General features: G+C 43.8%; 1 protein-coding gene across 2 annotated transcripts in view; it reads right to left on the bottom strand.

The window, feature by feature from the left end:
• The window catches only part of Pld5 (phospholipase D family member 5), a 329,510-nt gene that overhangs the window by 251,408 nt on the left and 53,866 nt on the right, over nucleotides 1-24,236 (bottom strand). Inside the window, exon 1 of one of the 2 annotated variants that reach the window (XM_028865532.2) lies at nucleotides 17,132-17,687. The exons of the other annotated variant lie outside the window; for it this stretch is intronic. Within the exon in view, the coding sequence (XP_028721365.1) occupies nucleotides 17,132-17,134 (3 nt within the window). The 5' untranslated portion in view covers nucleotides 17,135-17,687. Of the gene's footprint in view, nucleotides 1-17,131; nucleotides 17,688-24,236 lie in introns of those variants that run through there. 2 annotated transcript variants of the gene reach the window in all.

Genomic DNA, 24,236 nt, shown 5'->3' with positions numbered 1-24,236 from the left:
TGATTCTAGGAATTAGATTATTCTACTAGAAGGCCCTCTGAAGCTTCAGATGAACCACTTGGGCTTCTGGGATCTAAGCATCTTATGAAGGATCAGCAAACTGTGCAGTTTTGAAAGCCTGGACTACTAGGTAAGCTCCAGGCCAATGAGAGATTTTGTTAAATAAAATAAAATAAAATAAAATAAAATGGTAGATGACACCTGAGAAACAACATCTGATTTCAGGCTTCAACATATGCATAAACACACACACACACACACACACACACACACACACACACACACACACACATACACACACACACACACACACACACACACACGTGCGCGTGCAGAGGCAGAGACAAAGTGACAGAGGCGGAGACAGAGAGAGACAGAGGCAGAGACAGAGACAGAGACAGAGAGACAGAGCCTATGCTTTTACTGAACAAGGTTTGGACACAGAATACTGACAGCACAAATTTCATACGTCTTCAAGACTAAATTCACAGGATGGGTATGTGATTAAGGTTGGCTTTGTCTATTTGACACAACCTTGACTCCCCTGAGACGAGAGTCTCAGTGAGGGGTGTAGTGGCTTGAATGAGAACTGTGAAGAAGGCCCCAGTTGAAAGACTATGGGAACTTTTGAAATTGGACTAAATGCATTTTGCATTATGACATGGCTAAAAGCCTATGGGGACCAAGGAGCGAATGTGCTGGTATGAATGAGAATGGCCCTCACAGGCTCATATATTTTCATGTTTAGTCCCCCAGTTGGTGAACTCCTGGGAAAGATTAGGAGATGCGGCCTTCTTAGAGTAGTTGTATCCTTGGAGGAGATGTGGCATTCAGGTTTCAGAGCCCATACCAGGCCCAGTGTCTTTCTGCCTCTGTCCGTGGATCAGGATGTAAAGCTCTCAGCTACCACTCCAGCACCACGCTTTCTTGCCTGCTGCCATGTTCCCCACCAAGATGACAATAGACTCACCCTCTAAAACTGTAAACAAGCCCCAAATTAAATGTTTTCCTTATAGGAGTTGTCTACGTCATGGTGCCTCTTCACAGCATAGAACTCTAAATAAGACAGAGGGTTTGTCTATGATTGGGTTGGCCTGTTGGTATGTCTGTGAGGAATAGTCTTAATTAAGTTAATTGATGTCAAAAGACCCAGCCCAGTGTGGTAGTACCATTTCTCAGGCAAATAGTTCTGAATAGTATAAGAGTGACGAAATTGAGCTGAGCTCAAGAAAGCAAGCCAGTGAGAATACATGCATTCATTTTTCTATGTTCTTGACTGTGAATGATGTAACTAGATGTGTGGTATTCTAGCCTTGGGCTTCCCCTACAGTGATAGACTGTATCCTAAGATTATAATCTGAAATAAAGTCCTTTCCTTCTAAAGTTACTCTTTGTCAGAGTCTTTTATCATAGCAACTAAAATGAAGCCAGGATATATGGTGTTACGTGTGGATGTTTATGCATCTCCTTAGGGTCTACCATACAATGCCACAGTTCACATCTGGAGATCAAACCAAAGCATGTCATTTTCCAATAAACTGAGTGCACCATTCTACTGCAGACCAGCCAGTGCTGCTCTGGCATGATTTTGTGTAATTTAATTCTGAAATTACTACTGAGCACTCTCTCTCTCTCTCTCTCTCTCTCTCTCTCTCTCTCTCTCTCTCTCTCTCTCACACACACACACACACACACACACACACACACACACACACACCATCCATACAATGCCCCATTGTCTCCACACCTGCCTGGAATGAGGACCTTATATGCCGGAACTTCTGCCCAGGGGACTATTTAACAGTGATGCCTACAACTTCCCTCTCCCAGGCTTCAGCAGTTCTAGAAGATAACTCACGGAGCTCAGGAAAGCACTGCACTTACAAAGATAGTTTGATTATAAAGGATAGAGCTGAAGAATACCAAATGGAAGAGACCTGTATGGTAAAGTATGAGGAAGGTATGAGCTCCAATGCCTCCTACAAACGCAGAGCCTTCCAGAATATCGATACATGCCCTACGTGGTAGCTCCCTCCCTAGCCTTTCTGTCTCAGAGATGGATGGAAAACCACCATGTTCACATAAATGATTAATGGGTTGCCACTGGCAAGTGAACCCAATTCCCAGCCCCTTTGACTTCCCAGGGGTACTGGAAGGAGTATGTAAAGACTGAGACTAACAGGTCCTAACTCTAAATTAGGATCTTTATTGTCACATCCTAAATTGTATATGGGTGTCCTGAAGTCATCTGTTACTATTACTATAACTGGGGTGCAAGGGAAAGGGTCTCATGGATAACACTCTCCTATCACGCAGGGAATCCTAAAGGCCTTGGGTGGGTGTCCCAGCCAATGAGGACAAAGATCAAGTATTTGTTTAGTATCACACATAAGAAATCAGAGTTCTGTATCTTGGTGTCCAGGTCTCAGGCCTGAGAGCAGTGGTGACTTAACACATCCTCATTTATGGGGGAGTCTTCCCCGTGTCCTTCTCACAGGTGGCAAAGGACACCAGAAACAACTGTGTTCTTTCCGGCAAGCAGATTCTGGAGTCGTTGACATTTTAGGATCACAGAAATCCTGCTTGCCGAGGAAGCAACTAGGAAAACTGACCCCTGTGACTCATCCATCCTCCTCATATCCCCTCCTACCTGTGTTCTTGGAGAGTCAACTGAGCTCATATAAATACGACATGTCAACTTTATAAATACCCCCTGTGCGTCATAAGTATTTACTTATTCTTGTGTTGTCCTTTGAGGCAGTGGTGACATTGAAGAAACTGACCCACAGAGAAGGACTCTGCATAAGGTCATCCATTCAGTGACTGTCAGAACTGAGATCCAAGTCTGGGGACCCCATTGTCACGCTCATCTTTGTGCTGCTTGACTCAGTCTAGTGTCTTGAATGAGACTGTCCCCTATATGCTCAGATAGAGGAACACTTGGTCCTCAGGTGTTGGTGATGAGTGGGGAGGTTTCGAGGTCCACCCTTGCTGCAAGTATATTCCTGGGGCCCTCAGTGAGAGTAAGCAACCTCTCCTCCTTCTACTTTGCTTTATCTGCTTCATGCTTGCAGTTGAGGGGGTGAGCGCTCAGCTCTCTGGCCCAGCCACGGTGCCTGCCCCCTGCAGTGTCTCCTCTCCCCCCCCCCAGTCATGAAGGACTCTGGCTGTCTGGAACCATGAGCTCAAATAAACTCTTCCTTTAGTAAGTTGCCTTGGTCACAGTGTTTTGTCATAGCAGTAATTTAGTACACTGTGTAACTCAAAAATGGTGATATCATGGCGGGAGCTTTCTCTTTCCTTCATTTGAGAGCTGTATTTCTTTCTCTTCCTCCTGGGTCTTTATACTCCAGCGGGGGTAAGAAGTTGCAAGCATTCTGGAGGGTTTTGAGTAGAGGTCTTTGGATGTCATGTCTAAAACTAACAAGAAAAATTTTCAAAGATCCCCAAATCTCCTCCAGATGCACTGGCTATATTCAGCCCACTTGGGGCAACATGTGGTTGGGGAGGGGGTAATGCCATATATGTTTGTTTGGTTGTTTGGAAATTTGTAAGACTAGACCTGAAGAGCAGGTCTGTGTAGATGAGAAGAAGGTATGTATAAATGCTGGTCTCTCAGTGGAGAATGGCAGATTGCTATTCCTCATCTACCCATTGACATTGTTTTAGGTCCGCACGTGACCCATGATAAGTGGAAATTTGACCAGGAAAAGCTGTGCTCCTAGACACGGTGAACTGAATTAGTGTCTACACAGAGAAGGGTGTTTGTGTTCATTACAGTGTTCCCTGAAGTATCTGAGAGTGGGGTGCAGACACTCCAGTCACCTAGATCTGACCGCTATGTCAGAAGGTCTAGTGAGAGACAGTCTTGCATACTGATTTATTAATGAAGGTGCTGTGAGCAGGAGTCTTCAGGGAAAACCAGGAGAACTGAGATAGAGAGTTTGCAGGGATAGCTTAGCAACACGTGACTCCTGCCTGCTTTGAGATACACACATACCCTCTCCAAACAAAGCAACAGGACACTCCACCCCAACAGTTCCTAGCCACTCCCCAGCAGCCTTTAGCTACTCCTCGTTTGTGGTCAAATTCATCCTGGGACCTATCTTGGAACTGGGGACAGTGCACCAGTCCAGCCTGGTGTAGTTTTAAGTGTTTGTGTAGTAAAGCAAACTATGTCCTTTATGTGAACTTTTCGGGGAAACACCCGTCTTTATCATCTTGTGCCTATGCATGGTTGAGTATGCATATGATTAAAATAAAATACATCATAGAAAAGGGCACATGCAGTAAGCCAAGACTGTCTACTGAAAGAACTGCCACCCCATCCCACACAACCAACTCCTCCTTCAGGGCCCACAAAGGGAAGTTTCCAGCATTAACCAGGGGCTCTTGAGCAAATCCAGTGTGGAGGCTGCAGCTCCCTGGCAGTGTAGTCTCAGAAGCCTTTGCTTCTGAGTGAACGCCTTTGTTACTTCACTATTTGTGCCTCCTCCTTTATTTCTTTAAAGTAGATGCCATGAACCTGGAACACTCAGTCCAGATGGAGCCCAGGGGTCAAGGAAGGGAGCTGACACCTAAGGGGAGATGTGAAAGAGGGAGAGACAGAAAAGCCCTGTGGGAAGACTCTCCACAGGGAGAACACCCTAGTTGCTCACAATAATAATTTAAAAATCAACTTAGGTCTTTCTGAGCATGCTTCCATATCTCAGATTTTTCTTTTTAAATCTTCCATGAGTGAGATTTTAACCTGTGACACAGGTAAGTTTGTGCTTTCAGTGTAAAATCAAAGTCCTAATTTTGTCCACATTTTGAAGACTATTAAGGAAAAAGGAAGTACCTCTCTCAAATTCCTGTTTCACAAGGGTCATTCAAATTTTATGGAAATCCCCTCAGTGTCCCTTATTCAATGCTCTTTTCCCTTTGATCATTAAAGACATCAAAAGGAAAAAAAATCGATATTAAGCCACTTGGGGCCACGGAGCGCAAGCATCACTAGCCTTTGAGATCTTCAAGAGCCCTCAATGACACTTTCCCAAACTGCACATCCTAAATGACCACCAAAGTAACACAACCTGCAGATTTTTCTGGTTTTGTCTTTGAGTTTTCATGGAAACAGTGAGGATAGATTTAAAAGGTAAGTGTGGGATGCTGTCATGCATTTCTGTGATTTTTCATCAATACTTATTTTCCTCCTTTCAGAATGTAATAACTGCTATTTAAGAGTAAAGACCTACCTTTCACACAAAGCCAGGTGGCTTCTCTGGGACTTAACAACCTTCTCGCCCTGTTAATTTTCTCTGCTATCGTACTTAACCCCAGATGTAAAGTTTCTGTTTATTCTTTCCATGTTTTCTGTTTCCTCCCCTGATGAAGACCCAAGTCACAAGCAGAAACTTTGTTTCCCCTGGACATTGCTACTTCCTCTTCACCTTCTGTGAAGTCTAAACCTAGGAGGCTAAATCAAGGCTCATTCACTGCTGTAAGAAACAGAGAATGGCCGAGCAGTGGTGGTGCACGCCTTTACCCAGCACTCCGGAGGCAGAGCCAGGCAGATGTCTGTGAGTTCGAGTCCAGCCTGGTCTACAGAGCGAGATCCAGGACAGACACCAAAACTACACAGAGAAACTCTGTCTCAAAAAATCAAAAAAAAAAAGAAAGAAAGAAGGAAGAAAGAAGGAAGAAGGAAGGAAGGAAGGAAGGAAGGAAGGAAGGAAGGAAGGAAGGAAGGAAGGAAGGAAGAGAAAGATGAACAATGGCTTAGCTAGGTTACTTTTTGCTCATGCAGAAATCAAATCAGGGGCAGATGTGAAAGGGGAAGGGGGTTTCACACAGTAGGGTCACCTGAAGACGGAAGCTGAGGATAGCTTTGCCACCTTCATGGCATGGCTTACAAGCACTCCAGTCAGTGGCCAAAAAGGTGTAAGGGGTGCTTATGGCAGGCCTGGGAAAGTCGCATGCAACTGACCCAGTCTGTAAACCCAGTCACTGGGAAAGCAAGGGAAATGGGGTGTACTCACATGCCTGGGCAGTGGGAGACAAGTGCCTGCTAGCTGGTGAGCAGTCTGCAGGCTACAGACACCTGCTACAGAAGCAGTAACAAGGGAAGCAAGGGAGAAGGAAGAAGATGGCCTCTCCCTGCTCCTGTTTCTACAGAAATGGCTGTTTCCATGCACCCACTGGTTGGCTTTCTGTTACTTTCATACACACCCAAGATAGGCAACTTGGAAAAAGAAAAGGGTTGATTTTCCTCTCAGGAAAGCTCGGTTTTGATGGTTTTGGTACATGCGTTATTGGCCCTATTACTTTGAGTCTGTGGTGAGGGATCACACCCTTGTGACGCAATACATTAGAACAAAGCTCTTACCTCGTGGTAAAGAAAGAAGGAGAGGACGGGCCTAGATTCACTATCCATTCCAATGACCAGACCTCTACTTAGGCCCTGCCTCTTTAAAGTCCTACAACCTTCCAACAATGCTCCACTGGAGATCAAGCTGTCAACAGCTTGTGACTTTGAGTGGACTCTTACAATCCAAACTTGAGGACCAGTTGGCTGTGACATAAATTTATGTGTTCTCTGTGTCCTCCTATGTGTAGCAAACTCCATAAAATTCAGAGCCTTTCTTTAAACCCCAGCTCTCTAAAATGAGGCCATGCTTGCACTAAATACTAAACACATTTTTGAAGGGAAAAAAAGCAAATCAAAATCATTATGTTGTATAGGTATTGAAAGAAAGAGAGGCAGAGATTTGGGAAGCCTCGGGTAGGCCTAAATTCTACACCAACCAGAGTTCAGTTTGGGAGACTGATATCATTGTACATTCTAAACAGCTACTGAAGGCTGGGCAAGCACTGTGTGATTTGTTTCCCCCTAAATTCCAATTCTTTAAATATCTTTGTGAATAATGAGTAGAAATGTGAACTGTCTCAAACAAGGTCTTCTGTCCTCGATATTGACAAGCAAATCCCAGGATGCAGTTCAATCTGTGATTGACTAGACAAGCTCAGGTTACATAGAGTAACTTGTTGAGAAGTTTTAAAAGTAGAATTTATGATTCATCCTGTTTTAGGCAGTGGCATGGTTTTAAGTCATTCTAGGGAGCAAGGGATGGTTTTCATCTCTTCCTCTCCCTGCCCCCTCCTGTGGTTCTGTCCACAGTCTATTTCAAACACTTTTTATTAGTTTGTGACAGTTTGTGTCTCTTGCAGCCCACCCTGGCTTTACTCTCCTCCTCCTCCTCCTTCTCCTCCTCCTCCTACCTCTACCTCTCAAGTACTGAGTTGACAAGCATGTGCAGTACTATGGTGGTATTTTATTTGTACTGAAATGTGATTTTAATTGTATGTTAATAAATAAAGTTGCCTGGGTCAGAGCTATTAGAGCATAGCAGAGCGTGGTGGTGGTGGTGGTGGCGCACACTGTTAATCCCAGCACTTGGTAGAAGAGCTAGGTAGATTTCTGTGTGTTCAGGGATACAGCCAGCATTGGAGACATACGCCTTTAAGACTTGGGGGGGGGGGCGGTACTTACAGCAGTGACGAGGCAGTCATGTGTTGGGTTTACAACCAATGAGAAGCAGAACAGAAAGATATTTAAAGACAACACACAGAAGTAGCTCTTTTTCGGGGAAGCTAGGAGCACTGCAGGAGGTAAGATTTTAGCTCTGAGCTCTGACCTCTCAGCTTTCTCTTTTACATTGGTTCTGTGGTTTCTTATTTTAATAAGACGGTTGGTTACATCTACACAGTACACTTGGTTTAACACTTTTAAATCCAATAATTTGCCCTCTTGATGTGAAGTCAGTAGTTATCAGATCTGACTGGCAACTGCTGGGATTTGGATGTTCAAAGACACAGTCTTATTATTAAAAAAAAAAAAACAAAACAAAACAAAAAATGAATTAGAGGAAAATTCAGAAAAAAACATTTATGTACATAAAAATGATGATGGAGAATTGCATTTATTAGAATGGAAAGAAAGATGAAAAATTTATGCAGAAAAAATCCAGGGCTAATCAATATATATAACATTCAACTTTCAGCATGAAATATGTGTATAAACATTCAGCTGTGGTCATCAAGATTATGAGAGGGGCCATGATCCCTACCCATGGACACTTAGAATCTGTTAAGGAGATAAACAATTGAATAATAGTGTCACTAAGAGCACAAATTGAAAGTGGTAATGACATGCCGGGCGGTGGTGGCGCACGCCTTTAATCCCAGCACTTGGGAGGCAGAGCCAGGCGGATCTCTGTGAGTTCGAGGCAGCTGGCTACCAAGTGAGTCCCAGGAAAGGCGCAAAGCTACACAGAGAAACCCTGTCTCGAAAAAAAAACCAAAAAAAAAAAAAAAAAAAAAAAAGAAAGTGGTAATGACATAGGCAAAATTCAGGATACAGTTTAGCAAAAATGGAAACTTTACTAACAGTCATTACCGAACTTGTGCATGTGTGTGCATTGTATATGTGTAAGTGCGGACGTGTGAGAATAAAGCCTGGAAGCCAGCACTAGTAAACAAGGCATGTTAGTTCACTCCCAAAATTCCAACAGTGGGGAAAGCTGAGGCAGGATCCCAGGTTCCAGGACAGCCTGGGTTCCATACCAAGACCCTAACTAAAGAAACAACAAACAAACAAAACAATAACAACAAGGAAAGGTAAGAGTAATAGTAAGCTTTGAGAGAAAAGTCCTCAGAGGTCCAAGGTGGCTGACACTGGAACGTGGCAACTTTGTATAACCAAGCCTCTGCCAGGGCCGAAGCATCCATTATATCTCAATATGACAGTCCTCAAAAGGCTATTGAATTATTTCTGAGTTCTTATAAAGAAATGCAGAAATTGACTTGTGACATACTTTAGTCCTTGCGATTTATAATTTATTTCTTCTATTTAAAAGTCTATGGTACTTTTACAAGCTCAGCCCTGGGCTTCATTCTAAGGCAAGAGGGAATGGCCTTCCTGCTGACCACTTAGCGACTCTCTGATGGCCTCAGAACCCATAGCCTGGGGTTCAAGAGTGGCCTGGCCTCGGTCTTCAGGGAATACATGGGGTGTTCTGATTCAGCCAATTCTAGAGCACCCCAAGGGCTTCCTCTAAGCAACACAATCCCTGCGAAAAAATGTTCGTATGATTTTTTTCTTTGTAGAAGATTTATAATCATGCTCATAGGAAGAATCATTTAAAAGAGAGAACAGCCAGTGCTGGTGGCGCACACCTTTAATTCCAGCACTCGGGAGGCAGAGCCAGGTGGATCTTTGTCAGTTTGAAGCCAGCCTGGTCTACAGAGTGAGATCCAGGACAGGCACCAATACTACACAGAGAAACCCTGTCTCAGAAAAATAATAAAATAAAAAATAGAGAACAATAAGACAATTCTAAAATGTCCCCCAATGTTACCACTGTCAGCAGTGTGGAGAGCTCACTCCCCATCCCTATGTACAGGCAGCATCCACTGACGGAATTTTAAGCAATGACACTATTCACTTACTTTTAAAAGGAAAAGGAAAAGAGGACATATAAAGCTCAAAAAAGAAATCAACTTAAACTTGTGGGTTGTAAACAAGACTGTGAGAAGCTGCACCCTGGCTTCTGGAAGCCCACAATTGTGTATTCTCTGAGCTGTGTGCTAATTTTGCAAACATGTGCATTGTACATTTATGATTTATGAATGTTGTCCAGTTCTTATGTTAGCTTAACAGATCATTTGTACTAAAAGGGTCCTGCCTAAGTAAACCAACATGCCAAACAAATTAAGAAGATGGGCAGGAAGAAGAAATGTATACAGTCCAAAATTCAGCAAAATCAATTTTTGTATAGTATTTAATTTTCTGTGCCTTAAAAAAAACAATTCATTATTGGTTAATGCATTTGTACATAAATTTAAATAGGCAATTCTTCCCAAGTGTTAAATTGGATAAATGAGTGCTGGTTTTTCTTCACTGGTATTATAGTTAAATTATAAGCAGTTTTGCAAAGAATCTCCATGATCAATGAACAAAGCTTGGAAAATCTTACATCTAGCCATAGGATGTAAACTGGGAAGACTGTTCATCTACTGTAGTACTTAATCAAGGTGATTGCTGTGGGGCGGTCTGTATGTGAAATTACTCTGATTGGTCAATAAATAAAACACTGATTGGCCAGTGGCTAAGCAGGAAGTATAGGCAGAACTAACAAAGGAGAATTAAGGGAACAGGAAGGGAAAGGGAGTCACTGCCAGCTGCTGCCATGACAAGCAGCATGTGAAGATGTCGGTAAGCCACGAGTCATGTGGCAAGGTATAGATTTATAGAAATGGATTAATTTAAGCTATAAGAACAGTTAGCAAGAAGCCTGCCACAGCCATACAGTTTGTAAGCAATATAAGTGTCTGTGTTTACTTGGTTGGGTCTGAGCGACTCTGGGACTGGGGGGGGGGTGGTGACAAAGATTTGTCCTGACTGTGGGCAAGGCAGGAAAACTCTAGCTACAAATGGTGCCCAACATGTTGGCAAGAAGTTCCACCTAAAACCTGAGTAAAAAGATTCTAAAACGGAGCTAAAAACAGTTCCTAGTTGTCTCTTTCAAGTTAGCAGCAGCCTGAATGTTTGAACTACTATGGCGGGTTCCTGGCATGTGCCCTTGACCTGCAGTATGGCGGGAATGAGGCCTCTGCAAGTGGCACATTAAGCAGCGTTGTGGATTTAGCCTTTGCTAGTACAAAACAAAAAAAGAGGTTTCTGGGCTACATGCTTCTTTGATAGAAGCATAGACCCAAGATGGCTCCCAGAGCTGGTGGTAAAGGTACCACTGCCATGTTGGGAAGCTGAAGTGGGTGGAGCCAGCATCCACAGTGCCGTTTCAGTCTTAGAATGCTACAGTTTAAAGCAATAGGATCAAGGTAATATAAAAAATAAGCCACGTAAAGACGGCTACCACAAAGAGAATCTGGATTATGTTCTCTTTGATATTTGTAACTGAAGAAAAATATTTGATTGCAAAAGCTGTTGAGTTATGCCAAAATGTATATTTTAAAGATACCTTGACTTCAAAATTTGGATGTAAGGATATGTTGCTTTGGAAAGGAGGTTCTGCTTTTGTTTCCACAGAAAGCCAGAGGCCATGGATTTGTTCCAGATTAAGATACATCAGGTTTGACCAGGCAAGACCCCCTGAAAGGTCTCTGATGACACCATGGCCCAGATGATCCAACATCCAGAATGGTTTGAAGGCAACTGGCTCAGACAATACAGCCTCATGGACTACTCCATAATCCTAAAATTTTCTTTGTGTCCCCATAAGATACAGCACCCCCCTCCAGCAGGAAGTAGTAAGAGAGGCTATGCCCAAATTCCCAAATTATATGTAATTTTACTATGTTAAGGTTAAAACCTTCCTTAAAAAAAAAAAAAAAAGAAAGAAAAGGGGAAGTGCTGTGGGACAGTCTGTATGTCAAATTGCTCTGATTGGTCAATAAATAAAACACTGATTGGCCAGTGGCTAGGCAGGAAGCATAGGCGGGACTAACAGAGAGGAGAAAAGAAGGAACAGGAAGGCGGAAGGAGTCACTGCCAGCCGCCGCCATGACAAACAGCATGTGAAGATGCCGGTAAGCCACAAGTAACATGGCAAGGCATAGATTTATGGAAATGGATTAATTTAAGATATAAGAACAGGCCGGGCGGTGGTGGCGCACGCCTTTAATCCAGCATCGGAGGCAGAGGCAGGCGGATCTCTGTGAGTCGAGGCAGCCTGGTCTCCAAAGCGAGTTCCAGAAAGGCGCAAAGCTACACAGAGAAACCTGTTCGAAAAAAAAAAAAAAAAAAAGAAAAAAAAAAAAGATATAAGAACAGTTAGCAAGAAGCCTGCCACAGCCATATAGACTGTAAGCAATATAAGTGTCTGTGTTTACTTGGTTGGGTCTGAGCGGCTGTGGGACTGGGGGGTGACAAAGATTTGTCCTGACTGTGGGCAAGGCAGGAAAACTCTAGCTACAGGTGATGTTCAAGGAACACTAGCAGGAGTCTGTGGTACTGATCAATGAAGAATATTCAAACAAGAAGACAGAAAGGGAAGGAAAGGGTCTACAAGACAAGCTCAGCCTAAGACAGCCAAGGAAGCCGCCATGCTGCCATTGTGCTCACATTTAAGGAAAGGCATTTTAGCTGCAGTCAGGGATAAAGACTTCAACAAAGGTTCCCAGCATCCTGTTAGAGACTTCATTTGTCTCACGTCTATTTAAACTCTTGCTATCAGCTAACAAATGTCTTGGTTCTGAGTCTTGTGTCTGCCACTCAACATCAGGCAAAAGAGTCATAGTCATCAACTAGGTCAATGGCATTTTCTCCAATGCCCCCATGGAGTGTTCTTTCATTTCTCCACCTGATGGGACCAGAGCAGCATCCATGGTGGAGCATCAGTGTCCATGAAGCTGCTCCATCGGATGAAAATATGAATCAAGTCCCAATTTGTTTATTTTCAGCTTCGTGAGTAGGCCCTTCTCAAAATACTACAAAAAATAAATAAGAGAAACACTTGCTCTTATTATATGGGGTTGGCATGTATTTTATAATTTTTTAATGTTCTTGGCACAATCATGAAGAAGAAACTCAGAGCCAAACAACCATTCAGTTCCTCTTTCCCAACAGTCTGTAGCTTGTCTGTGTTCTTGAGACTGTGCACACCTTTATCATACATGCTTTGGTTTGGGGCTGGGGACAAGGAGGTCTTCTATACAGACTCTGTCCTTCACATCTTTCCTTTTATCACCTATGTGGTTACAAGTTACTAAGAAAACAATACTGCGGTCACCATTAATTTCTAGCTGTATTTAATTTGTCCTCTACACATCAGCCCCTAAACTTATAATATGTGGACATGTGAACAATATTCTATATTCCTCTGTTCTTCTGATCCTCTGTGTCCACAGTCTGTTTTTGGAAACACAATCAAAAGGCCATTTCATACTTTGAGCCTACAGGGTCCTCTCAGAACATACTACACTGTTGAAGCAAATATTAAAACACTTCAAGACACTTCAGTAGACTTTGAGTAATAAGTTAAAGTACTGAATTCATATTGTGTGTGTGTGAGTGAGTGTGTGTGTGTGTGTGTGTGTGTGAGTGTGTATGTGTACATGAATGTCCTCAATGACAGAAAGCAGAGAAATGTGTATGAAAATATTTCATATATAACTATATGATATATACTCTATTGCCTGTTATCTATGGTCCAGCATACAGAATAATATATACCATGTATAGATATATCTATATATGATGTGATATAGTATATGATACATAGAAATATACTCTCATATTTTCCTTTCTTTATTTCTATCTTTAATTTATTAATCAACCAATCTGAATGGTTTTTTTTCACCAATCATCTTACACTGAATTCTAATCTGCAGTATAGTAATAACATAAGGTGTGCATTGGGAGGCAATGAGGCCCTATGGGATTTGCCATAGGAATGAGATAAATACCTTTATAAAAAGCCCAAAGAACAAGCTAGCCTCTTCCAGCCTGTGAGGACACAGCCAGAATATGTTATCTATGAAGCATCACCAGACACTAAAGGTACAGGAGATGTGAGCTTGGACTTGAGGTCCCTGGAAGGATAAGAAATGAATTTATATTGTTTGTAAGGGCCCAGTGGAAGGCATTTTGTTGTAACAACCTAAAGAGACTAAAGCAGGAACCCTGGCCAATGATGCAGGAACCCTGGTCAGTGCTGCAGGAACCCTGGCCAGTGGCTCATGAATCGCAAGGGGCCCTTCCTTCACTTTCCTTGGGCTACTTGCTCTGCATACAAATCATTGCTTCTTTTCACACTCAGAGTCTGATCAGTGGCCAATGCGGGCAAATGTCTTCTTTACATCACAGCCTGCTTTGGTTTCCTTCTCCTGTCTCCCATCAGTCCTAATTAGATGATAGTTTGGACAGTTTGGATGCAGTTTGCCCCAAAGGCTTTGTGTGTTGGAGTCTCAGGGCAGCATGTGAGGAGAAAGTGAGACCTGGAGCAAAGTCTTTCGGTCTCTGAGAGACTCAAGGGCTCAAGACAGTTCTTGTAGGACCCTTGACACAGACCTCAATAGAACAATTTACTGTAAAAGCTGAGGCTGACACTAAGACCTCAACCTTCCTGCCTGGTAGCACGGCCTCTCTGTCTCACACTCACTTCTGTCACTATGGTGTTGTTCACCATGAAATCGGTCCCAGACATGAGCTGATGGCAACACCCTGTCATTGGAACCTCCAGATTGGGGGCTAAATAAACACCCTTTCTTACAAAGTTAGCTTATTTTAGCTATTTCATTCTATGAACCAAGCCAGACAAATGCAACACACAAATGACAGGGAAACCTGAGCAGGTGACATTGGGAACAGAGGAGAAATGTCAAAGAGGAGTTCAGTTTGGAGGCTGGATCACAAGACGTTCGGTAATTTACTGCCAAGAGCTTGTCTAGGTCTGGCTCTTCTCCTGTAGGCTTGCAAGACTGTGTGATGAGGAGGGATTCTCTATGGGGAGATGGTTCAGTTCATAAAGTGACAGCCTGTGCAAGCATGCAAACACATGGAAATGCCAAGTATGTGCATTTGAACCTTCTAGTGCTGAGGCAGGAGAAGCCAAGAGGAGCTCACTGGCTAGCCAGTCTATCCAATCAGTGAATGCTAGGTTCAGTAAGAAACCCTGTTTCAACAACAACCAAAAGGTGAAGAGAGATTAATGCAGACAATCAATGCCAACCTCTGGCCTCCTCACACGTGTGCACACACATGTGTGCAAGTCCACATAAACACATGCACACACAATGTAAAATCAAAGAATAGCTAGCAGTGTGTCCAGCTAGCACTTCAGCAAGCCTTCCATTGATGCAAGTATAAATAATTCTAAAATAAATACTCAAAGACAAGGCTAAAATTTACCAAGTTCATGTTTGTCAACTACTGTTTGAGAGCACCCATGATTTTCCTTTGCTTTGAAATAACCCTAAATTGTTTGCAACCATGCAGGATGGATTTAATTATTCACATGTCCTTTACACTTCTAAATAAAACAAATTTTAAAAAGGAATCAGAGGCCAGAGTCCTGGAAGGACTGATTTTTGCTATAACACGCAGCAAGCCCCGACAAGCTCCCTGTTGTAAGGAGGTCAAGGAGAGCCTTCTAAGCAGTGTCTTCTCTCTGGGAAGTAGGAAATCTGGGCAGGTTTGTGTAATGAGAAGCCTGATTGGTTTCTTCCCTTATGGGAAGGACTTCATGATGAACTAATTTTCCCTTCCAATCACAGACTGCCTCACCTCCAACTCACAGTTTTCAGTCGAGAACTGGGATTACGGCTTAGGATGTCTTCCCTGTAAAGGAAAAGCCCATTTAGACTGGCTATAACTAGGGAGTTCTTTCCAAACTTCTCAACAGCAATTAATCGATATGCCCAGAGGATGGCTAGACACAATCATCTGGAAGCTAGAATCCATATTACACCTTCTTCCCAATCCCTAAGGTTAAGTCTGCTGTCACTAGGGATCTGCATTCCTTCATTCAGCAAGTTTACTATTGCAATTCATCAGTCTCAGCCAACAACCTCCTCATCTTCTGTCTGAACTGTACAAGACTGACCTTGTGTTTGTGTCTGTGTCTCTGCCCAGTGTGTTGGCATAGCACTCCCTACATTCAGCCTGGTCCTTGGTAATCCCCAAAGGAATGTTCTCAGGGAAAAGAAAAAGGAAAATCACTATGCTTCTAGAATTCCAACAGAACACATCAAAGCACCATGAGTGCTTTCTTCTTTATCTTCAGGTTGGGAATGCTGATTATGGGTTTTTGTTTTTGTTTTGTTTTGTTTTCTTACCCTGATGGCTGGGAAGAAATGGATGAGACTTGTTGTTTTCAACAGGTCAAAGAAGCTCTTAAAATGTTTACAGGATGAATGGCAGCAGATGTCCACAAGAGACTGGGAACCTTGACCTTGCCATTGCAGCTTCCTTTCTTGGATCTGCATATTAGGGGTGACCTCAGGACCCATCAGGGGACAGCAAGGGGAGTGAGATATCTCTGGAAGTCAGTTCCTCTTTTTTCTGAATAGTTGGAAAGACAGACATGCATCTAAAAATCCCTGCACTCCAATAACAGTCTCTTCATTCATCTGGATTATAAACAGAATAATTATTTCCCACTCATCAGCTGTGCAGTTAGATAAATATATTTCAGGCATCCCTTCTAATGCAATTATAGTTTTTGTTTTCTTTTAAATGTTATATAATCTTGCTATTACCAACATCCTTCACCCTTTAATTCTTTAAAGAAAACACTTAAATGCTTCACTGTTAATACTGATTCTCCTTCCATTTTGCCCCCCCCCAACCCTTTCCCCCACCTCCCCTCGTGTCAAGGACGACTAGGAAGGCAGTTGGAAAAGCGGCAAAGACAGCAGAGACTACGAAACAGCCTCTTGCCATATCCTCTGAGAATTCTAAGACTCTGTGTTTGTGGTAAGGTGCACTTCGCTCTGACAATGTGTGGAGCGAATTGAACTAACTTCTCCAAAGTCCCACAGAGCTTCCCTTGACCTCGAGGCTCCTGTTGCTGTCAACTGCATACAACAGTTAAAAAAGACAAAGACGCTTAGAAGTTGTCTCCAGCACTGTGGAGAGTGTGCAGGAGAGTGCGAGGCTCACAGAACGCTGACAGTTCAGGAGACAGAAAAGAAAGCTGACTCCGTACAAAGGGTCTGTGCCCCCACGGAAACATCGAGGTGACAACCCACCAGTTCCTTGAAGAGTCACACGGAAATTAAAGCTATTTTCAGTAGGGAAAAGTGTACTCAGACACAGCATTAGGCAGGGCTGAAATTCCAGGTCGCATGGAAGTTTCCCTCTCTGACAGAGGCCAGCAAGTGCTCCTTATTAATTATTATTAATTACAAGGCACAGTTACCCATTACCCCTGGCAGGAAAGGCGTCATTTAAGGAAAAAAAAAAAATCAGGCTCTGGTGTGAAGGGCATCCCTTCCCCTCTGGTGATCCTGACCATGTCCCAGAGCTCAAGTGACTGTTTCATTGTCAGTAGCCATGGTCACCAACGGCCGATAATCATCCGACCCCAGGTTACAAATGAGGTCTGCGGAAAACTCCCAAGAGCCTTACCATTGCGATGAGATGCCTTTCAGAGTCTAGCTGCCCCAGCTGGTGCTGATCTGCTGCTTCCCACGGCCACTGGAGCCTTCCGAGGTAGGGCAGGTCTCATGTGGTGCAAGTGTTTCGCCACCGGCTATATTTCAGTCCCTCAATTGCTGGCCTGGATGCTCTGGCAATCAGCCAGCCGAAGCTCGAAGGGAGAGGGCTGCAGCTTGCGCTCTCAGCATTTCCCGTGGAAGACGGTCTGAGAACCACAGGCCCCTCATTCAGCATTTTAGCGAACACGGAGGGCTGCCGTGCTCAATCACATTTCTTTGGCTTTTCCTCTTCCATCGAGAACAGCCGTGCAGCTTCCTGGAGTGGAATCACAGCACCGGCTCACACTGACCGGGAGACGAGAGATGCAGGCACTCAAGGTGGAGATGGCCACGCGCCACCAACCTGAGCAAAAACAACTGCTTCCCAATCAGGGAAAAGGAGAATCCTACCTAGACTAGGAACTGGGCTGCTGAGCGATCTGTGGTTACAGCGTCTGGGAGTTATGCAAAAAAACATCAGACTAATTCATTCTGTGAGGCTGTCAGATCTGGACAGGTGGGAAGAAAAGTTCTCCACGGAGACTGCATATCTTCCAGAATAAACTTGAACTTTCTTTCCTAAAATGCATTCATCTAGCCTGTGCTTTGGTATCACAGTAAGTTAATGGGCATTTTCCTTTTCCTATGTCGACTGTATTCTGTTGCTTGTGTGTATTTTCTCAAAGGGTTGAATCACTACACTAGTACTCAACAGTGACGACACACCATCCAAAGTTCAGCTCCTCGGTAGCACTACACATGAGTAAAAGCTGTCCTGATGGTGAAATCATCATTGCCTGCCTTCTGTTTCCCTCTTATAAGTTCTAACAGGGCAGCTAGCCATGTTCATCACTCCCAGCACAGAATCCACGTCACTCTATTTACTATTTACTAGAGGAGTACTCTAGGTGACACTGAATTCCTTTCATAATTGCCTTTCCTCTCATCAAAGAGGTAATATTGGGGGTCTGGGGAGATGGCTCAGCGAGCAAGGTGTTTACTGTGCAAACATAAGCACCTGAGTCCAAATCCAGCACCCACAGAAACAGTCAGACATAGTACATGTACCTGTGATCCCAGAACTGAGAAGCTGGTAGATCCATCCCTGAGACAGGCTGATCATCCAGTCTAGTCAAGAAGGTGAACTCTTAGGCTCAGTGAGAGATTGTGCTTCAAAAAACTAGGGTGGAGAAATGGTGGAGGAAGATATTCCAATGCCAAAATCTACATGCGTGATGAGCCCACCTCCACCCACACAGACACCACACCCCTCCCACATAGGTGCACAGAGGTAATAGACATACTTCCAGTTAGATCTAGAAAGACCAGGGGTAAGTCCCAGTACAGGTAAGCTGTTGTCTCAGAATCGATTAAGCCAAGGACCAAAATTCATGCCAGTGGCCAAGGAATCTGAGCTTGTACAAGAGTCTGTGGCATTTATCAGCCTGGATGGCATCTAGAAGTAGCTGACTCAACACTCTGGAGCATCCACTCACATTTCTGCTCCTCGTGGGCAGCAGTCCTTCTGAACAGAGAAGCTGGTGGAGAGGGCAAACAGGGTACTCAGAGAAGAGGGCACCTGGACAAGATGTAGCTTGGTGCTTCTATGCTAGACACATCCTGGGTACTTACAACACCTGTAAAGTGTCACTCTGAAGTTCTGGAAAGTCAGAGACTTGTTCCCTAGCTAGGATGACACACATTGCCTACTTTGGGCCATTACTTAATCCCCTTCTTGAAGACACATGGGTGCACAGCCTCAACTCTTCCATATCTGTTCTTTTCCACCAACCTTTGTCCCTGCAAACAGTGGCAGTCCCCAACACACCATTAGGGAAACACTGTCTTTTCTTCTATTGACTATTCAAAGGGCACCATTAATTTTTCCATCTTCCAGAAGATGCCTCCGATGGCTTCAACCATGACAAACTCTCCTGCCATCACAGCAGGCACACGTCTACCAATCATGCATTTAATCACATGTTGTTTTGGTTGTGCTGGAGGGGCCTCCAGTGCTCAGCAAGCATTCTATCCTGCACCCTGGACTCTGTTTGAAATTCTCAAGTTTAAGCCTTCCTGGTAACTAGCACAACACCAAGATTATTCTCCTCCGTGCTGTTTAATATCCTACACAAAGGCACTCTTGATGCTTCTTCTCCTACCACACCCCACAGGGACCTTATATTTAGTTGCAAAGAACAATCACCGCAACCTTGAAACACTGTGCTCAGCCTTGCTACCTGGCTTTGCACACGATGTGCTCTCGGTTGTCCCCTTAGACATTCTTGCTCAGTCTCCACTGTCTCTGCCATTCCCTTCCTCCTCCCCAGGGACCAAATGCCAGGCTGCAGGCAAAGTGCACTAAACCTCACTATGTACTTGCTGTCCCTATGGCTTTGTCCAGAGTTCCACACAAACATGAGTAGAGTTAGGATCAGTGGTCTGTCTGCACGACAGAGAAATGTTCACACAGCATATTGGCATTTTTTTTTTTCTAAGAAAGAGGCTTTTTTTTTTTTTTTTCAGTAAGAGATGATGGGAAAAGATTTCCACATAATCATTTGCCTTTTGGGAGAAATAGAATTCTACTGATAAAAAAAAAAAAGATGACCACGTGTGTTCTTTGAAATTGTTGGACTTCACCTGATTTGGGTAGACCACACTGAGGCACTGAATCACACTGCACTGTCAGAGCCCCAGATATCAACAGTAAGGAAATTTTGAATTTTTGCAGAGAGAAGTATTAAAAAATGGTGGAATTTTTCTATAAATCAGAAATTTGGAAATAACGAAACGCCTCAGACCGATGGAGTAGGAAAACAGAGGCTGTGGTCTGACTCTTGCCTTCCTCCTCAACACTCACAGCTGAAGCCGGATCCTCCATGTTGATGGTATTCAGAGGAGGAGGTGGGACTTTGGGAGGTGACATGTGCCCTTATGAAAGACACAAGGGAGTCTGCTTGCCCCTCTTGCCACGAGCACACCCACTTCTTAGATGGTGAGAAGGTGCCATCTCAGAAGTTGAGGCCAAGGCTTCCCTCACTAGAAGCCTAAGCTGCCAGAGCCTTCCTTCATCCCAGACGTCTCAGCTTACAACACTGTGAGCCACAAACTCCCATTGCTTGTAAGTCACCTAACTGATGGCACTTGACATCTGAACAAAGATAAAATGTATATTAGTAGCACCTGTTTCATTCAGTATTTTCTTATAGTCAAGTTTTATCGTTTTAATGAAATCTCTATTGCACCTTTAAAAGGTATTTAAAAATGTATTTAAGAAGCCTAACAGGAAAATTATTACCTCTCTCTATGGAGTACTCATCACTCACCGGTTCAATAGTTTAGAGCATTGGTTGGTGTTACGTGGATGGAAAATTTACTAACGTTCTAACATGCAGTCACAAGATTGGAGCCTTCTACAGTTGTGGCGGCACCCACTCAATTCAGGGCTCTCCTGCAGGCAGGCATGTAGGGGAAGTGAAGGAGGGAAGACTTTCAGTCACTCACAAGTAGCACCCCAACATTCATTTGCTCTGCTCCCCAGAGGACAGAGAGAGCCTGGCCGGTTTCTCTCCCTGCTTTGCTTGTGTCCAGTTTCGATCCCCAATCCCAGACTCCTGACTTGTCTCGGTGCTGTTCTGTGGCATTTGATAAGTTCAGACGCATGCATTTCCTCCCAGTCCCTTCAACGAAAACACCCCAGGCTGTTGTGCTGGACAGCCTCCACGGACCATTGACTACATAGTCTATCACACAGGCAGGACATTGCCTTCAAATGGAATCTCAAGTCACCTGTGCCTAAGAACCATAGAGCATGGAGGGGTGCCCTTCAGTTCTTAGTACTGTTTCAAAGGTTTCTCTTTCAATGGATCTAACAGTTGTTGGTTGAGGCAAAACAGGTCAGAGATGGAAGGAGGAGGAGGAGGAGGAGGAGGAGGAGGAATCACTTCCTAAAACCACCCCCAAGGTTGCCAAGCATCCCCATGTACAAAAAGAGTGACATCCAGGAAACACATTTTAGCAAAATATTTACATTGGCATTAATTAATGTATCATTTCTGAGATACACAAATTAAACAAGATAGTTTCTAACCTGACCACAATAGGAAAGAAGTTAAGGAGGCAATGTAAACTGTTGCATGGCCATGGCAAGGCAGTTGCAGTCATGTTTCACGGTGCTTTGGGGGACGGAGTCCTCCAGAAAACAAGGAGTCTGTGTTCAGGGGAAACTGTGAATTACACATAGGCGGTCTCTGCAGACCATCCCAGTTCCAGTGGCCACTTTCCAGTTCCACCCAGAACCAATTTGTCTCCTTCAAGTCAGATATGCTGTGTACCTGGCCCTTTCTACCACAAGAGGGAGCTGTAACATGTAAGGGTAGCACGCCATTAACAGGATGATTTTTACTACCAGTGGTAACCCTGGCATGCATGCCTACAACCAAATAATAATAACAACAACAACAATAATAAATCTGTTGTCCAAAACACACTTCAGAGCTAGCTGTGATATCACATGCTTGTAAACCCAGCACTCGAGAAGTAGGAGTAGTAAGATCAAGAGTTCAACACCAGCTTGGCTACATAGTGAGTCTGAAGCTAGCCTGGGCTCCACGAGGCCTTATAGCAGACAAAACAAAACGTAAAGCTTCCGCAGCTGTCCTCCAACTGATGTGTGCAAAAAGTGTGACTATTGCTTTTATCTCTCTTCTATCTACTTTAACACCAGAGTGTATAAATCACTTGAAAGGTTTTATTGAAATGATAATCTAGATACACTTTATGCCTGATTTTCGAAACTAATGACTGCAATCGGATGGAACTCACTGGACTGATTGTTTTTACATGGACTAAAAGCAGTCTGTAATTTATCTTCCACTCACTAATTCTTTAGGCATAAATGATTAATCCCAGCACACAAAGTCTTCCAGGACATTCAGTAATGGTGAGTAAGCAGTTTAATGAAGTGAACTCTGCTTATTAACCTTTGGCCAAAGTCACATTGGTACCTGTGCCTCACTCCAGCTCTTCAGCACAGTGAGAGCGGCGGCCAAGTTGGCTTCTAATTTGTCCCTGAAGAATTCAACACAAGTCCATTTAGGAAAAAAAAAGATTATCCTTCAACTTGTAGACAAGGAAGTGGGTCCTTACACAGAATCCCAAAAGGCATCAGTCAGACCATAGTGCTTGTCCCCATGGGGAGCTTGGTCGTCAAATCATCGATGAGCTCATATCCTGTGGCAGTTTTGCATAGCCCTGTGTCGTATCTTCATATCAATGCCACTACATTCACAAGAAAGAAAAAAATCACACAGTGGAGACACAGGGGATGCTGAAGATAGCGTCTGAGCTCCAGCTTGGTTCAGTTCACTGTTTCCAGGCTGCACATAGACAGGGACAGGGACCTGTGTGAGGTCAGAGGCCAGATGCCCCCACACCACCACGTTCCAGAACTCTGGGAGTCTAGGAATTCTGAATTTGTACCTGGCCTTCCAGGCTTTTCTGAAGGGATGCTTTATAAGCAAGAGATGGGGCTGGACATATTTTATTTAAGACTGTGTCAACTCGATTTATAAATTGCATGCATTTAGGCAAGAAATTTTGTCATAGTGTTGGGTTAGACTTGCTCTAGAACTTTCTCCTTACTCACTGTTTCATCAAAGGTATACCTTGTATACCTTGTCAGTACCTCCTGGCTGGGTTTCTGCATGGGTGAGGGACCTGCAGGTAAGGCTTGATAGCTCATGGCTGCATGTGGCCATCTAAATTTAAGTTTAGTTAATTGTGATTAAATAAAATTTAAAACTCAGTCCCTTAAGTGGGCTGACTCTCAAGAACTTAGTTTTCCCCCAGCATGGTGACTGCACTGGAGAGCACACTTTCAGAATTCCAACATCACTTCGGGATGTTCTGTTGGGCACAACTGCAGAACTTTAAGAATGTGTAAAATCTGGGAAGATGGAAACATCTTCACAGCACATGTACAGGCCAGAAGGTAGGCTTGGACACCGCATTCATGGCCTAAGGTGTTGTGATGGTTGTGACAGCATTTGCCTGGTGATGGCTTCTTAAAACTGGTCCCCTGCAGGATGGATGCTGTATTTGGCTTTTGCTCTGTTGTCAACATGGTGGAATTAGTTTCCAGCATTTAAAAGTGAGGACCTTAGGGCTGGTGGGGTGGCTCAGTAAGTAAAGACACTTCACACCAAGCCTTACCTGAGTCTCATCCCTGCATCCCACCTAGTGGAGGAGAGAACCAACTCTACAAGCTGTCCTCTGACCTTCATATATGTGGAGTGGAATACGCACGCACGCACACACGCACGCACACATGCACACTACAGATATATTCACATCAATTCACAAATTGCATACATACCACACATCACACAGGTATACATACACCACATTAGTATACATCACACACACACATACATGCAAATACACACATCACACATGCATAGCATACACACTAGCACATGCACACATACACACAATACAGTTACACATACATCTCTCAACTGTGATGGGGCTGAAAGGGGGTCCGCCTACGTATAAAGAGCCCACTTCTGAATAAGATTTTCAGTTCCCAAATAAGATTTTTAGTTATATTTGTGGACATAATTCAAAATTATCCCAGTAAGTGTCTTCATTCAAGACCTTGCCTCATTCCCATGAATTGCACCATTTAAATTTAAGCTCCATAAACAAATCAGGGACTTCATGTGTCCTGTTCAGTACCAGCATGTAACAGGTACCCACTTCTCAATGACAGAAGCCTCACGAGAATAACATACATCCTATGTAAGCTTTCCTCACATCTCCTTGATCACAGCCCAACAGTGAGAGCTCCATTCATTCATGCAATAGGTAAAGAAAGCCTTCTGCATGCTGGGACTCTGCTGGAGCTACGTCAGAACATGCTGTAGCAGATTCTCTAAGATGCGGGTCACAGGAAGAGAGAACTGTGACTGGAGGGGGGCAAACACATGTGTGCATCACACCGTGCCCATGCAAACACAGAGGCCAGAGGAGGA

Source organism: Peromyscus leucopus, chromosome 15, assembly GCF_004664715.2.
Source record: "Peromyscus leucopus breed LL Stock chromosome 15, UCI_PerLeu_2.1, whole genome shotgun sequence".
NCBI classification, from domain to species: domain Eukaryota; kingdom Metazoa; phylum Chordata; class Mammalia; order Rodentia; family Cricetidae; genus Peromyscus; species Peromyscus leucopus.
Note: the sequence above shows the minus strand (reverse complement) of the source record. Positions and strands in the feature narration are given on the sequence as shown.